This window comes from Mizuhopecten yessoensis, unplaced genomic scaffold, assembly GCF_002113885.1.
Source record: "Mizuhopecten yessoensis strain PY_sf001 unplaced genomic scaffold, ASM211388v2 scaffold11101, whole genome shotgun sequence".
NCBI lineage: Eukaryota > Metazoa > Mollusca > Bivalvia > Pectinida > Pectinidae > Mizuhopecten > Mizuhopecten yessoensis.
The window spans coordinates 1,172,211-1,184,828 of record NW_018408880.1 but is presented as its reverse complement, the minus strand read 5'-3'; the positions used below and the strand labels follow the sequence as shown (position 1 = coordinate 1,184,828).

At 31.6% G+C, this 12,618-nt stretch overlaps 1 protein-coding gene across 23 annotated transcripts in view; it reads left to right on the top strand.

The window, feature by feature from the left end:
• Positions 1 to 10,721, top strand: part of LOC110465752 (cytosolic carboxypeptidase 2-like) — a 182,256-nt gene extending 171,535 nt beyond the window's left edge. For 15 of the 23 annotated variants that reach the window (XM_021521794.1, XM_021521795.1, XM_021521796.1 and 12 more), the window contains 4 exons: positions 6 to 159; positions 741 to 770; positions 2,998 to 3,179; positions 10,219 to 10,721. In XM_021521794.1, the coding sequence (XP_021377469.1) occupies positions 6 to 159; positions 741 to 770; positions 2,998 to 3,179; positions 10,219 to 10,222 (370 nt within the window). In that variant the 3' untranslated portion in view covers positions 10,223 to 10,721. Of the gene's footprint in view, positions 1 to 5; positions 160 to 740; positions 771 to 2,997; positions 3,180 to 4,639; positions 4,724 to 10,218 lie in introns of all 23 variants that reach the window. The other 8 variants (XM_021521812.1, XM_021521817.1, XM_021521798.1 and 5 more) reach the window with 6 other exon arrangements.
• Positions 10,722 to 12,618: the final 1,897 nt, after the last annotated feature.

Sequence of the window (12,618 nt, the reverse complement as noted above, 5' to 3'; positions counted from 1 at the left end):
TTCAGATCTGGTCCTTTATACAAGTCATTTACTCGCCAAACCACGACACCCGCGGCCACAGCCTCCACAGGGTTTATGGCCACGCCTCTTCCGGGGATGTCTGAGGACGCGACCAAGCTAGTGGGAAGGCAGCGCATTAGTAGAACGCCCGGCCCACTGGTAGGTACAAATGTCGGAGATCAGCGTGACGCATGTTTGTGACACATGTTCTCTGTCGCGTGTTCTCGCTGTTTGTTGTGGTCAGCATTTCTTTTTGCAAAAAAATAAAAAGTTTTTATTATGCAGTTATTTTTTGTTATAATCTGTCAGTTTGGCAATTAAAGAATAAAACAACATTGGTGATTCAAACTTTGGTACATTCAGGATTTTTTTTTGGGACAAAATATAAAACTAAATTTATGTGCCTCGCATGATTTCAGCATAACAAATCACCATGTATATATTCTATTAAAAGTTCTATAATGACTGTTTTCAAGAAAGAATTACTATAGGCCTGCAATTATGGTTTAATTAAAGTTTTCTATTATTCTTTGTCAAAGTAGGGTAAAATTCCATAAAAATTCATGCAATTCTTTGAAGTTATATAAAAAAAAAAGTGGAATATAATTCTGAATTGCTTCAGACTTTCAAAATCGTTATTGAGAGGCCTAGGGAGGGTCTCATAATTTTGTTTTTACTATGTATTTATATATTGGTAAAGTAGGACTCAATATAAATGTAAATGGATAACCTGATTTCAGACGCTTTATCGGGAAGAAAGTATTCCTAAGGTAAATGCCGATGGGAGCAGATTCTCTGCTGTATAATTAACTGTGTGTGTGTATTATGATAAATCCCCAGTAATTACCAACACAGATGACACTGAATGTTTAGAAAGAAATTAACAAACTCAATTAGATTTAATTCCTGGGCTCACTTGAAAAACTTGTTCATAATTTTGAAAGGTCAATGAAATTTTACGATTGGAATATTAAAAGAAGAAAAAAATCAGTGTCATTTAACTAATTGTGATCCTGTATGTTAAATAAAAATAACGGCCCTGGTAGCTTAAAAATTAAATGATTATATAAAAATGTGTTTGCTACTTTGATCATTAATGCTGATAAACCACTTACATTTTGTGGATTTCAAAAGTCTATTTCAAATATATAAAAACAGATTATTCTTCGATGTTGTGAATCGTATCTCGGCATTCATATTGTCTGACAAATGTAAGTGGTTTGTGAAATAAATTATTGTTAATTGACTTTCATGAGGTCACACATTTATTAGACTTTTATTCGCTGTTTTCGATTTTCGCTTCAGAATCTGTTCGTTCGGCTATTGTTTTGTATTTCCCAATGTAATCTTAAATAAAACGGTTCTTATAAGCAGTTTTTGTTCCTGTCTCACTTTTCAAGTGAAGAGAAACGACATGAAATGTTTCGAAGCTATATGATTGGAATGAGATCAATCAATTAAGGCCATATTTTGAAGTATGAAATTTGTATCTATGTCTGGCTTTTGCTCCAAAGAAAAAATCAGGGCTATATGATACCTTAATTTGGTATGCATATAAGTTTTTCCTAAAGAGTTCTGTACAAATATTAAAGAGAGAAAAAACGGAGCCAATGACAAATTTGACAGGGTTATAAAAAACATTTAAAGGGGAATAACTCTAACATAATTCACAGGTACATGTAAAAAAGGGAGATTATGTAACAGGCAAATTACAGTTAAAATATTTGAGAAAGTATTTAAAGAATCAAAAACAAATTATGGGTAAAACTGTTAATGTAGCATATCCATAGGTGGTGAAAACAAGGTCATTGATAGTGCAGAAAATCCAAATTAAAAAGAAAAGTCTACGGTGTAACTACATGAATTTGACGCGATAACATAGTGTGTTTGATGTGCTGTTAAATCCTATAAATGTTTCAGTCAATAATATATTGACCAATATAATCTTCATTAACCATTTTGTATGACAGAGAAATCTCAAGAAATCTTTCTCAAGGGGTCCCATTTTTTATTGTTTCACCTGAGCTAGGTTTGCTTCAAGAGGATATGGTGACACACCCCGAGGGTTTGAGATTTCTCTGGCATAAATTCTATTTCTCCCATCTTGTCAATAATATCTTCAAAAACATTGGTTATCACCATGCATTTGTAATATGTTTTCTGTCCCGATTTTTATTTCCTCTCCTGTGAATACTGATTGTGATGTCATGTAATATTATTCCTGTTGTTTCATAATATTGATCCTTTTCTATTGTGTTATTATGATGCATGAGGTTATCTCCCCTTAGGGAGCGCCAAGCTGTCTTTTCCAGCTGTATGGAGTATATGAAGAGTGAGAGTTAAAAATGTCCTGCTCCATTTAATATATATTCTTATTCATAAAGTACAATTTCAGAAATAATAAAAACAAAAAGTAACGACTGATCCAATTAAATATCCAGTATTCCAATCAATGAACCCTTACCTTTTGTTATAAACCCTGCAAACAAAGAGCATTAACGCTTCCTTAACAGTTCATGGAATGTTTTGTAACTTGGCACAGTTAAAGTATATGTGAATGAAGAAAGGATTTGTGATTCAACTATTTTTTGGAGTTATGGCCCTTGAATCTTTATTTTCTGCACAAAAAAACATGAGAAGCACAAGCAGGGGGTATATCGCAGTTTCTCTAATTTGTTTTTAGCAATAATCTCATAAATTATTTATTAAACAATACACTGTTTCATCAAGGAAGCCAGTAGCCATCCTGGAACCACAGAGTTGGTTTAGATGACATCATACAGTAGTATTGAGAGAGTTAAATTTAAATAACTGTGATATCATATTGATTGATTTTGTATTGCATTTCTTAGTTCCTTTTTAAGCATATCATTTTACATTAATTAAGAAACTTAAGTTGACTCACACTTAAGATCAAGTAGATGTAGTGGAAAACGGTACCATCTTTAAAAAAAGAAAAAAATCCTAACTTTGTTTTTTCGACCAATCAAAATGCAGACTGGATTAACAGAGGAAGCTATAGATAGAATTCTCACTAGAAATCTGAAAGACTACAAGGGAAAGCCCCAAACTGCTCGAACGGGGCCGACAGACATTACGAAAATCCCGACTTCTATTCTCACCCAAGAGTATATCAACATTGTGTTCGAGCGACTAAAACGATCGGCAACTCCAATTTCGTATGAATATTTATTTATTCAATTTTTTCCCCCATTCTATTTTTGTCTTACAAGAGCTTTTAGTCTAGGGGTGAGAGTTCCTACAGTCTGCAATTCGTTCCATTGACTAACAGGCTTCAGTCACTAACATGAGTTAGTAAAATCACCAGTTAGATAGAGTTATCTACCTTGTTGTGGCATACATCAGTAGAGCCCTTTTACTATTGATTCAATATGCAATGCAATATTTAACTTTTAAAAAAAAGACAGAAACAAAATTATCTTCAGATATCTTTATCGGGGAATATTTTATTTCACTTTTTAAACACAAAAATTATACAAGGACTGATTTTTAATAATTCAATAATTCAATAAAAAATAAGAGTGTTTATTGTTAATATACTATCCTGACAAGGGAAATTTAGGAAGCACTGACTCTTTGTCATTCCTTCCATATGTTTTTTCTGTAAATGATGTTAACTCATTTCAAGTTTATATGTTTTATTGATTTGAATATGATTACCTATATGAGAACACTTGAAAAAGTATTTTGATCAGTAAGTATCAAACATCATAATTAAAAAAAAAAAATTGTCATTGGTTTTAAGGATTATTTAGAAATAATTGATCTTTTCGGTACTAACAAGAACTGAAGTCTGTTGGATGAGGGTGACATTAAATCTTATTAACCTGTAGATAGTTCCTGGTGGTTAGTGTCTCCTTCCCCAATAGAGTAGTGTTATTTTAACATTTATCCCATTTCTTCCATTGCTTAGAGAATACCAAAGTTAGGTTATCTAGTCCAACAAAACACAGACCACAAAATTACTAATAATCCAAAGAATTGAACACAATATCAGATGATTTCTTTTTCAGCAGAAAACAAACAATTTAATTCAAAAATTGTTGCAATTTTCTTTTTATACAGAAAATGCTTAAAAATGGATATTTACATCTTATATACTGATAAAATCTAGTTATATAAAGATTGTTATAAAGGACAATGTTCAGGTCATTTTTAGACAATAATCCAACTATATTACCTTGATATTTAGAAATGGCTGTTTGTTTCATGATCTGAAATTTACGTCACTGCCTTAACAAAGATGACACTCTGTTGACCATTGGTTTACAGGTAGCTCTATCAGTTAGAGCGATTCTATAACAATCTGAAGTCCAGTTTTTCAAAGCTCAATCAGTCCCCGCAGACTTTTTTTCCATTCAGAACACTGTTGTTGATTATATTTTGTATATTTCATCTTGAATATTTCTTGCAAGGCATGGTTTTCTTTTCAGAAATAATTTATTTAAATCATTGTCATGCCAGAAAAAACAGTTCCCAACACTAAGTTACAGTTTCTGGTTTCGGGGATCACAATCCTTAATAATTCATCATAATTGTTTGTTTTTTTGTTTTTTTGTTTTTTTATTAAACCAAGTATTCATCATAATTAAATCGTTCAATTTTATCACTAAATCAGTGGATGGAAAACCCAGCTAGCAAGTTTATAGAGGAGATACAGAAAAGTCTGCCTGTACTTCCCGAATCCCAGGAACATATTGAGGTAGTCCCAAAGGTGCATGCCCTTGTAATACTGAGCCTCGTTCTGAAAATAATCAGCCTCACATTAGATTTGATTGACCTCACTTTCACCTCCATTGATCCACAGTGTACAACTGATATCATTCTAATGTTTTGTAAAAGCCTGAACTAGTTTTAACTTGTTGATGACTTAATAAAGGACTATATATATGTATGGTTTGGGTGTGATTTGGGCCCCAAATGCATCAAAATTCAAAACCTTTAAATGAACTTTGAAATGACTGTTTCTTTAATTTCGAATACTTCCCAAATACTATAATGAAAATATTTATTTATATTTCTAATTCTTGTTGCCATAATAACAAGTTCAAAGTTGCATAAATTAGAAAAAAATGAATATTCAGTGAATATTGTGATATTTTGCATAGTTTTTCTCCTAGAAACTATAGAGCGCATGTTTGAAAAAACTTAATATCAAAGGATAATGTGTAGGCACCTGTAATACATCTTTATGAGAAATATAAAGTTTGCTCAAGAGTGCGCTCTATGGTAACTAAGAGAAAAACTAGGTGAAAACCTGTCAAAATTGACTGAATAATCAAATTTCAATAATTTATGCAAATATGACCTGGTTACCATGGCAGCGAAAATTGAAAACACAAATAAATATTTACAAAATAGTACTGGGGAAGTATTCAAAATTAAAGAAACAGTCATTTGAAAGTTCTATTGCAGATTTTTACTTTTGATGTATCTGGGGGCCAAAATAGGCCCAAACCATACATAGTCCTTTCTTAATTATTCATTTTCTTAATTGTACATTTGTTTGTGATTAAATTTGTTGAATTTGAAGAATGTTTTTTTTATTTTAAATATATTTTTGTTTACATTTGCATGTTATAATTATCTGTTTGTGTCTCACTCCTACCCAAATTATACCCATTAAACTACCCAAATTATACCCATCAACACCAATTTTAGGAAGAAAATTACAACGAAGACTTGATATTCTGCCACTGTTTGTTTTTCCTTCCCAAACAGTGTCATCAGACCAATTTCCGAGAGAAAATTACATTACAACTTTGTTAAACTGCCACCGTGTTTCCCAACCAAACTTTGGCACTATGTTTTGACAATAAATTGAGGGAAAATCACCATGGAATTGATTCGTTGGTGTTAAAATAGAGTGTAAAAAAAGGGAATAAAATTGGCTTTGAAATATTTCTGCTATAGTTGAGGTGGCAATATAATGAAAGGCTTTATGTTAAGTCTTTATAGTACCTACATGTACATTGTATAGTACCTGTACAGTGTATAGTACCTGTCCATTGTACAGGTACTATACAATATACAAGTACTTTACAATGTACAGGTACTTTCCAATATACAAGTACTATACTATGTACAGGTACTATACCCTGTACAGGTACTATACACTGAACAGGTACTATACAATGTATAGGTACTATACAATGTATAGGTACTATACAATGTACATGTAGGTACTATAAAGGCTTTATGTTAAGTCTGTATAGTACCTACATGTACATTGTATAGTACTTGTATATTGTATAGTTCCTGTACAGTATATAGTACCTGGACAGTGTATAGGACCTACATGAACATTGTATAGTACCTGTACAGTGTATAGTACCTCTACATTGTATAGTACTTGTACATTGTATAGTACCTGTACAGTGTATAGTACCTACATGAACATTGTAAAGTACCTGTACATTGTATAGTACCTGTACATTATATAGTACCTGTACATTGTATAGTCCTTTTTTATTGTAAAGTACTTGTATATTATAAAGTACTTGTATATTGTATAGTACCTCTACATTGTATAGTACCTGTACAGTGTATAGTACCTGTATAGTGTATAGTACCTGTACATTGTATAGTACCTGTACATTGTGTAGTACATGTACAGTGTATAGTACCTGTACAGTATATAGTACCTGTACATTGTATAGTACCTGTACATTGTATAGTACCTGTACAGTGTATAGTACCTGTACAGTGTATGGTACCTGTACATTGTATAGTACTTGTACATTGTATAGTAACTGTACAGTATATAGTACCTGTACATTGTATAGTACCTGTACATTATATAGTACCTGTACATTGTATAGTACTTGTACATTGTATAGTACCTGTACATTGTATAGTATCTGTACAGTATATAGTACCTGTACAGTATATAGTACCTGTACATTGTATAGTACCTGTACAGTGGATAGTACCTGTACATTGTATAGTACTTGTACATTGTATAGTACATGTACATTGTATAGTACCTGTACAGTGTATAGTACCTGTACAGTATATATTACCTGTACATTGTATAGTACCTGTACATTGTATAGGACCTGTACAGTGTATAGTACCTGTACAGTGTATAGTACCTGTACATTGTATAGTACCTGTAAAGTGTATAGTACCTGTACAGTATATAGTACCTGTACATTGTATAGTCCCTGTACATTGTATAGTACCTGTACATTGTATAGTCCTTTTTTATTGTAAAGTACTTGTATATTGTAAAGTACTTGTATATTGTAAAGTACTTGTATATTGTAAAGTACTTGTACATTGTATAGTACCTGTACATTGTATAGTGCCTGTACAGTATATAGTACCTGTACAGTATATAGTTACCTGTACAGTATATAGTACCTGTACAGTATATAGTACCTGTACATTGTATAGTACCTGTACATTATATAGTACCTGTACAGTGTATAGTACCTGTACAGTGTATAGTACCTGTATAGTGTATAGTACCTGTACATTGTATAGTACCTGTACAGTATATAGTACCTGTACAGTGTATGGTACCTGTACATTGTATATTACCTGTACATTGTAAAGTACTTGTATATTGTATAGTACCTGTACAGTATATAGTACCTGTACAGTATATAGTACCTGTACAGTGTATAGTACCTGTACATTGTAAAGTACTTGTATATTGTATAGTACCTGTACAGTGTATAGTACCTGTCCATTGTATAGTACCTGTACATTGTATAGTAACTGTACAGTATATAGTACATGTACAGTGAAGAGTACCTGTACAGTATAAAGTACCTGTACATTGTATAGTACCTGTACATTGTATAGTACTTGTACATTGTATAGTACCTGTACATTGTATGGTACCTGTACAGTATATAGTACCTGTACAATGTACAGGTACTATACAATGTATAGGTACTATACAATGTACAGGTACTATATACACTGTACATGTACTATACAATGTACAAGTACTATACACTGTACAGGTACTATACACTGTACAAGTACTATACAATGTCCAGGTACTATACACTGTACAGGTACTATACAATTTACAGGTACTATACAATGTACAGGTAATATACAATGTACAAGTACTATACAATGTACAGTTACTATATACTGTTCAGGTACTATACAATGTACAGGTACTATATACACTGTACATGTACTATACAATGTACAAGTACTATACAATGTAAAGGTACTATCCAATGTAGAGGTACTATACAATATACAAGTACTTTACAATGTACAGGTACTATACAATGGACAGGTACTATACACTGTACAGGTACTATATACTGTACAGGTACTACACAATGTACAGGTACTATACAATGTACAAGGACTATACAATGTACAGGTACTATACACTGTACATGTACTATACAATGTACAAGTACTATACAATGTAAAGGTACTATCCAATGTAGAGGTACTATACAATATACAAGTACTTTACAATGTACAGGTAATATACAATGTACAGGTACTATATACTGTACAGGTACTATATACTGTAAAGGTACTATACAATGTACAGGTACTATATACACTGTACATGTACTATACAATGTACAGGTAATATACAATGTACATTGTATAGTACTTGTACATTGTATATTACCTGTACATTGTATAGTACCTGTACAGTGGATAGTACCTGTACATTGTATAGTACTTGTATATTGTAAAGTACCTGTACAGTGTATAGTACCTGTCCATTGTATAGTACCTGTACATTGTAAAGTACCTGTACATTGTATAGTAACTGTACAGTATATAGTACATGTACAGTGTATAGTACCTGTACATTGTGTAGTACCTGTACAGTATATAGTACCTGTCCATTGTATAGTACCTGTACATTGTAAAGTACCTGTACATTGTATAGTAACTGTACAGTATATAGTACATGTACAGTGTATAGTACCTGTACATTGTCTAGTACCTGTACAGTATATAGTACCTGTCCATTGTATAGTACCTGTACATTGTAAAGTACCTGTACATTGTATAGTACCTGTACATGGTATAGTACCTGTACATTGTATAGTACGTGTACATTGCATAGAACCTGTACAGTGTATAGTACCTGTACATTGTCTAGTACCTGTACAGTATATAGTACCTGTCCATTGTATAGTACCTGTACATTGTATATTACCTGTACATTGTATAGTACCTGTACAATGTACAGGTAATATACAATGTACAGGTACTATACAATATACAAGTACTTTACAATGTACAGGTAATATACAATGTACAAGTACTATACAATGTACATTGTATATTACCTGTACATTGTATAGTACATGTACAGTGTATAGTACCTGTACAGTATGTAGTACCTGTACATTGTATAGTACCTGTACATTGTATAGTACCTGAACAGTATATAGTACCTGTACATTGTATAGTACTTGTACATTGTATATTACCTGTACATTGTATAGTACCTGTACAGTGTATAGTACCTGTACATTGTATAGTACTTGTACATTGTATAGTACATGTACAGTGTATAGTACATGTACAGTATATAGTACCTGTACATTGTATAGTACCTATACATTGTATAGTACCTGTACATTGCTTCATTAAAGACCCATCTTCTCTGTCAGATACCTTTCAATTTAATTACAAAACAATTTACATGTACGTAGTGCACAGTGTATTTTCTTCTTTTTGAAATTGGTGACAAGCATGTTTTATTGATATCCTGACATTCCCCTTTGATGTCGGTGAATGATTATGCCTGCTAGTTACAAAATGAATTTGAGTGTTTGATGTCATTTTGCAACAGTTTTTATCGTTTATTCTTAAATTATTTTGATTTTTACAGTTATTTTTTTCACTACTTTACTAATTGCATGTCAAATTCAGATCTGGAGACAAATAATAAACAGTTAATATTGGTCAGGTGAAGATCAATATCATTCATTGAATAAATTATGCTAATCACTTTTATAAATTGATTTCTTGTAAAGTTCATAAACATCACTGCATTTCAGAACTGACTAATTTCGAACATTATATAATCATATTTTATAATTCGCATCAAAGATGTATACCTAATTAATACCTTTATGATCATTACAATTTGTAATATTTCTATAACATTGTTTTAGCAGGTGTCATCTTAATGATTTAAATTCTGTAGAAAGTTGTTCTAAAACATTTATATTTCTATTTTTGCAGATAAGGGGCATAAAAGTACGAGGAGATTCATGACGAAGGCCATCCATAGGACATTTATTTAATGACATACCAAACCATCCCTATCTCAACACAGAAGCAATGTGATAGTGGTTATACCCTCTAGAAAGGGAGATAACTGACAATAATATGGATTGTCATATTATGATAAAATCAGTTTACCCTTTACAAGTGGTAACAGGAGAAATCAGGGGAGACAACTGTAACTTCCAACGTGCTGGCAAGGGAGAAAACTCTCTTAATCAGACTAGGTAACCTTTGATGGGTAACAGGAGAAATTTGGAAAGGAAGATGTTACTTCATTGTGCTGACAAGGGAGATAACCTATTAAGTAGGAGACATTTAATACTTCCTATTATACTGCTCCATATTTCTCGTGAAGACATTCTTGAGGAACAAAGGAAGATCATCAATATCTTACCTACATGTATGAGATATTCTATATTACGAAGAAGTAACTTGTATTGATACAGTTTTCTTTGATAGAAGGTCTTGGCTTCGCCTCAGTTGACAGCAATATTCGAATTCCTCAAAGTGAAAGACCAACATTTAGGTGAACATATTTGTGTTCCACCTTTAATAGCCAGGTAAAAAACAATGTAGATCGTGGGGAATGGATACTGTTGAAAACATTGGCAGGGATGTGTAAGACCAAAGACTTACTCGGTACTTTGGTGAAATCCTTTCATCTGCTGGAGAAATCATGAACAAGTTTGCCAATTATTAAGTACTAGTCTTATTTTTATATCTGGTAAATTGCACTGGATTAAACTTGAAAAATAACGATGAGTGTATAGTTTGTTCTATATGAACACTTAATGGTTTAGAAGGAAAACGAAGCATCCAGGTGTGGTTATGTATGTATTACATGTATTAGGTACGAATTAGGTAGAAAGTCATTTTAATGAATTCAAATTTAAAATAATTACTGTAAAACATATATGAAATCTTGATAGTCTGGACACTTAATTTTCCAACAAAATAAGGAAGCAGGAAGTAATATATATTGATTTTGTTTTAAAAACTTTATTGTCATCAAAGAGATCTGTGATAATTAACCTTGAACTTTGAGGATATTTTTTATTTGTTTTTCATGTATGTATGAGGGTTGAAAGAGATGCTGTTTATTCAGTGTGAACAGGCAATGTGAAACAATCCGTGATTTCAATGAAAAAACTTCTATAAAATGTTTTGCAATGTGGAAAAGCAACTTCAAATAAATATTTTATAGGTAGCAATTGCGCTGTAGCATTAAATATGATGACTGCAGAATTATAAGTATTATCTACAAACATGAATTACAATTTTTTGTTTGGTATAACAGCGATACATTATGAATAATTGGTTGTGAAAGTATCGTAACTTCTAGAAATTCCATTTTACAGAATACAGTCTGTTTTCTGCACAAGTTATATATACCTCCCTTTCTAACACTCCGTTAAACCCCATACAAACAAACACTCCGTCCATTGCATTAGTCATATGGTAATAATATTTTGCCCGTTTTTATTATAATTATATTGTTGAAATTTTCCTACATTATTACATTCCGTCCATTGTATTATAACATTCATTTATTCAAATTGTTATCATTGAAATTGTAAGTCATTTTTCACTTGAAAATTAAGTTCACATTGATAAGATCCTCACCAATTATAAATTAATATTAAATTAAAATGTAGGTGACAGACATGATATCATGCCATTTAGTACAGGATTCCCTCCAGTCTCTCCTTTTTCTACTGTTTTTTATATAAATATTTATATTATTGAACAGTCACATATTACCAGCATTGCCCTGAAATATTATTTATTTGCCATGTACCTTTGGTCACTATTCATTATTTAATATAATTATAATAATTATAAGAACTGCATAATTAAACATTTAAAATGTTTATGGTGATAGAATTGTAGAAAATGTTACTGCAAATATATTAAGATATGAAATATTTTTTACAAAATTAAAATATTTATAAATTGATAACATGTCTTCTTGTTATTCTTGTGTGCTGTTTACACATTAGTGTTTCAATAATCAGGAAGAAACTACAATGACTTGGTCATAAATATAAAAAAAATCATTGTTATGATGTAGTCAGTAGTTATCTAGTGAAGATTGTTGTGGGTATGAGTTAAAATTGATTCCATTCGAAACAACAATCACAGTTATAGGGTGGATTCAGGATTTTGAAAATAAAAGGAAGGCCACGCATGCCAAGATTTTTTTTTTCAAACTTTACACAGCAGAACACTATAATTAAATATGAGTTATGTTTTTAATTCACGGAAATATGTGACAATCTTACAGACCATATGAATAAACTGAAAAATTACAGAAATCTACACCGGTTGTTTAGCATATTGAGTAGAACATTCTAC